Raw genomic sequence first — 5,118 nt, 5'->3', positions numbered from 1 at the left:
TTTATAATTAAATTATTTTTCCTTTTGTTTTTATTTTTTCCCCATACATATTTAAAAGAGTAATATATATATAATATATATTTATTGAATTTATTTTTATCTATTGTTTCAAAGGATTTTATTTTAAATAGTAAAACATTTAAAATTAAGAAATCAAAAAATTAAAAAAATAAAAAATTAAAAAAATTAAAAAATTAAAAAAATTTATAGGTAAATATATAACATTATAAATAAATTATTATTTCCCAAAAAAATTTTCAGGTATCATTGTAAAATCAAAATTATAATTAAAAAAAAAAAAGAAAACGAAAGAAAAAAAGAACAATATATTTAAGGAAAATATGTCAAATAAAAAAAGAACCATATTAAAAGTTATAATTCTTGGAGATAGTGGGTAAATATAAATTTGGAAAATTATAAAATAATAAGTATATTGTATGATTATATATATATATATATATATATATATATATAAGGTACAATAAATTTTTAACTATAAATGTGTAATAAAAATTTGGGCTCATAACATTAAGTGTAGAGAAATATAAATATAAGTATATTTATTTATTTATATAAACATGATATGGATATATGTTGTCAATATTAAGATACTGCTCCATAAAATGAAAATATATTTGGAAATACTTTTTAATAAAATCTTATTATATATTTGAAAAAAATATGTTTATTACCTTATATATATATATTATTAACAATAAAGAAGTGTGTAATATTGAATTGTTTGTATTTGAGAAATGTGTTTTTATTATATTTACTAAATGGAAATGATATTTGAATTTAATGCAATTATTTAAGATACATTTTTGTGAAATAATACAATATATTCATTTCATTAAAATAAAAAATATAACAATATATATTCATCAAAAAGATACATAAATATATATATATGTATATATTTTTTTTTACAGTGTTGGTAAAACATCATTAATGAATCAATATGTAAATAAAAAGTTTACGAATCAGTACAAAGCAACGAGTAAATAAAAAATTTTAGATAGAATAATAATTATATGCGTATTATTTATTATATATATATATATATATATATATATATATATATATATATATGCACATTTATTATTATTATTATTTTTTTTTTTATTGCTTCAGTTGGTGCAGATTTTTTAACTAAAGAAACCATAGTTGACAACGAACAAATAACTATGCAGGTTCAAATAAATTATTAATATATCTTTTATTTAAAAGAATAATACATAATATATCAGGATTATTATATATATATATATATATATATATACATATTTATGTAGAACGTTATAAGTGAGTAGATATAGTTTATATTATTTTATGCTTTTTTTAATTTTTTTTAATTATATATTTTTTTAGATATGGGATACTGCAGGACAAGAACGTTTTCAAAGTTTAGGAGTAGCTTTTTATAGAGGTGCAGATTGTTGTGTTTTAGTATTCGATTTGACAAACTACAAAACTTATGAATCTTTGGAATCTTGGAAAGATGAATTTTTAATTCAAGTAATGATAATAAAATGAATATAAAATGAAATAAAGCAAAACAAAAAAAATATTTTTGTTTGTAAAAGAAAATTTATACAGCTGTATTATATATATATATATATATATGTTTTTTTTTTTTTTTTTCTTAGGCTAGTCCAAAAGATCCTGAAAATTTCCCCTTTGTTATTATTGGAAATAAAGTTGACGAAACAAATAAAAGAAAAGTAATATATAATCTTATTATTATTCTATATATTTTGTGTTTTTCAAAATAAATATATGTATAAATATTTATAAATATGTTTATTTTTATTTTATTTATTATTTTTTTTTTTATTTAAGGTTCAATCATTAAAAGTTTTGCAATGGTGTAAATCAAATAACAATATTCCCTATTTTGAGACAAGTGCAAAAAATGCAATTAATGTTGATCAAGCATTTGATGAAATAGCTAGAAAAGCTATGAAGCAAGAACACCAGGAAGAACAAATGTAGGATAATCAACAATAAGACATACATATATACATATAATTATATATATAAATATATATATATTTTTTTTATTTTTTACAGATATTTACCCGAAACTTTTGCTTTAAATAATCAGAGCGAACAAAAAATATATAAAAGTCGTTGTTGTTAATATATGATTATAATAACAAAATCTTCAATTAATTTTAGTGCATATATTTGTATATATTATTTCTTTTCTTTTTTTTTTTTTTGTCCGTAATTCTTTGTGTTTAATTCTATAATATGAATAATAATTTTTTCTGAGAAGGATAAAAATATAGTATATGAACATATATATATATATATATATATATATATATATATATATTTATGTATATGTATTATATTTAGTTTGATATATAACTAATTCCTTAGATTATAAAAAAATGTGCACCTATATTTTCAATTGAGATAGTTTTTACAGTAACAAAAAAAAAAAAAAAAAAAAAAAAAAAAAGAAGGAAGAATTTGCTAATTTTATATATAGTAATATTATATACATGTATATAATATTAGTATTTATTATTATTATTATTTTTTTTTAATTTTATATACATATATAAATGTAGTTATCCTAATTTTTCTTGTTTACATTTATTACTTCATTTCTATTATTCACTTTTGTAATTATACATATAGAAGCATAATATATATATATATATATATATATATATAATTATGTTTCTACATAACTTTTTTTTCTTCTTTATATATATATATATATATATAAGAAAAAAGTTAAATATAAAATTTTAAAGAACTTTTTTATTACCAAAAAAAAAAAAAACAAAATGAAAAAAAAATAATAATACGCCGTTCTTCTCCTTATATATAATTAATTTTAAAATTACTAAATAAAAAATAAGGGATGAAATTTTATAAATAATATGGAAATATAAATATATAATATATATATGATCATAAAAATATATTATATTTTTGCTCAATAATTATATTATAATATATATTATTGTTTATTTAAAAAACAAATGTTCTTCTTTACCTTATAATTATATATATATGTAGAATATTAATATATATATATATAATATATACTATATTATGGTGGATCATTATTTATGTAATTTGGTATACTATAAATATTATATGTTCTTTCACTTTTAAATTTTTAATATAATATTAAAGAAAAAATATTTCGTCAATTAAAAGTAATCATAAATTATATATATATATATATATAATATGTCATTAAATAAAGCAGTAACATATATAAATTATATTAGATTTAATTATTTTACTATTATGTATAAAATATTATTATATTATCTACTGTATTTTATTTGAATTAAAATAATTAAAAATTATTATATATATTAATATATTATATATTTTATATATATATATAAATAATGTATATATAATATAATTATTAATGTATATAATATTATATTATTATTCTTCTAAATAGTTTATAAAATTTTATAAATTATTATTTATATATTGTTATTTTATTTTATTTAGTTTCTTTTTATTACCATGATATATTTTTCCGTAAATATTTAAGAAATTAAACAGTATCATCTCTTTCATAGAATATTATTTTTATATTAAGATTTTTCCTTTTATTATATTTTTTTTTACCAATTTAATACCTTTTGTGCTTAATATTTTTTATACTAGTTATTTTCTTTTTATATATAATTTACTTGGCATAAATACATTTGTATTGTTTAAAAACAATAGGAAATATTATGCTTACATTATTTTCTACATATATTTATAAATATATGTACATATAATAATTTCGTATTATTTTCAAATTTTTGGTTTTTACGTATTTTATTATTATTATTTTCTTATAAATGCATATATTTAATGTAATATTATGTAAATAATATATATAAATTTTTATGTGAGAGCAGTTTAAAAATATTTAATATTTACATATATATATATTATAATTATATTTGTGTAAATATTTTTTGTATATTTTGTGCTTCAGGAACATAAAAAAACATTTAAATGCATATATAATAAATTTATTTAATTTTTAATTTTTTTCTTTTTTTTTTGTGTGGTAATGAAAATGTATACGTATTATTTTATAATATGAAAATAAATATAAATGTAAAAAGTAATTTTTTATATAAATGCACTTATATATATATATAAATATATAAACATCGTACATATGTATATATATTTTTTTTTTTTCCTTTTTTTTTTTTTTAATTTTTATTGGAAATATTTATAAAAGAAAAAATTCTCTAAGTAAAATTTTTTCGTGATTTAATTAAAATATATATATATATATAATAATATATATTATATGTATATATATGTGAATGTATAATTTATATGACATTTTTGTTTATATAATAAAATTTTGGAGTTGTAATTTCTTATAAGACAAAAAGATAGAATATATATATATATATATATATATATATATATATATATATATATTTCCCACTCTTTTCACAAAAAGAAATATAAAAGGCCAAAGAATATATAAATAGGAAAATACAATATTTGGAATTTATGTTTTATGTGTATGCTTTTTTTTTTTTTTTTTTTTTTTTTCAAATGACAAAAATATAAAAATATATGTGTTGACAAAAAGTTTATATAAACTATAATAAAAAAAATATATACATATATACATATATATTTATATATATATATATATATATATATGATAAAATCACATATATGTGTCATATAATTGATATGTTATGTTAATTAAATAAGGAGGAATTTATAAACGTTCAACAAAAATTAAATAAATAGAATAAAATAAAATAAAATAGTGTATGTAATATAATAATTATATTTTTATAAAAAAAATATATAAATAAAAATGGAGGAAACAGAACCGCAATTACCCAACATTTGTAATAAGTTAATTAATACACATAATTATTATATAGATAAAACAACATTATATATAAAAACAAGATGGTTTACTTTGCTTGGTTTGTTTATAACCTATATACTTAGGGTATATTATGTAACAGGTTTTTATGTTGTTTCCTATGCTTTAGCCATTTTTTTATTAAATTTATTTTTGAGATTCTTAACACCTCATAATATAGAAGAAATATATGAACAATATGAAAATGAAAATAATGGTTTATTATTACC

The 5,118-nt window shown here is 15.2% G+C and overlaps 2 protein-coding genes across 2 annotated transcripts in view; both read left to right on the top strand.

Annotated features, from left to right (window-relative positions):
* Nucleotides 1-341: 341 nt before the first annotated feature.
* Nucleotides 342-2,143, top strand: PADL01_0902200 (ras-related protein RAB7; the record flags this gene model as incomplete). The annotated part of the gene is made up of 7 exons (XM_028681683.1): nt 342-394; nt 933-1,000; nt 1,135-1,193; nt 1,372-1,518; nt 1,650-1,724; nt 1,843-1,991; nt 2,074-2,143. 7 exons carry the CDS (start codon nt 342-344, stop codon nt 2,141-2,143), a joined length of 621 nt encoding a protein of 206 aa, XP_028538036.1.
* A 2,691-nt stretch (nt 2,144-4,834) lies between these two features.
* The window catches only part of PADL01_0902100 (protein RER1, putative), a gene marked incomplete at both ends in the record, with an annotated part of 775 nt that continues 491 nt past the window's right edge, over nt 4,835-5,118 (top strand). The window contains one exon of the mRNA XM_028681682.1: nt 4,835-5,118. This exon is cut by the window's right edge and continues 269 nt beyond it. Within this exon, the coding sequence (XP_028538035.1) occupies nt 4,835-5,118 (284 nt within the window).

Source organism: Plasmodium sp. gorilla clade G2, assembly GCF_900097015.1.
Source record: "Plasmodium sp. gorilla clade G2 genome assembly, chromosome: 9".
Taxonomy (NCBI): domain Eukaryota; phylum Apicomplexa; class Aconoidasida; order Haemosporida; family Plasmodiidae; genus Plasmodium; species Plasmodium adleri (nom. inval.).
Note: the sequence above shows the minus strand (reverse complement) of the source record. Positions and strands in the feature narration are given on the sequence as shown.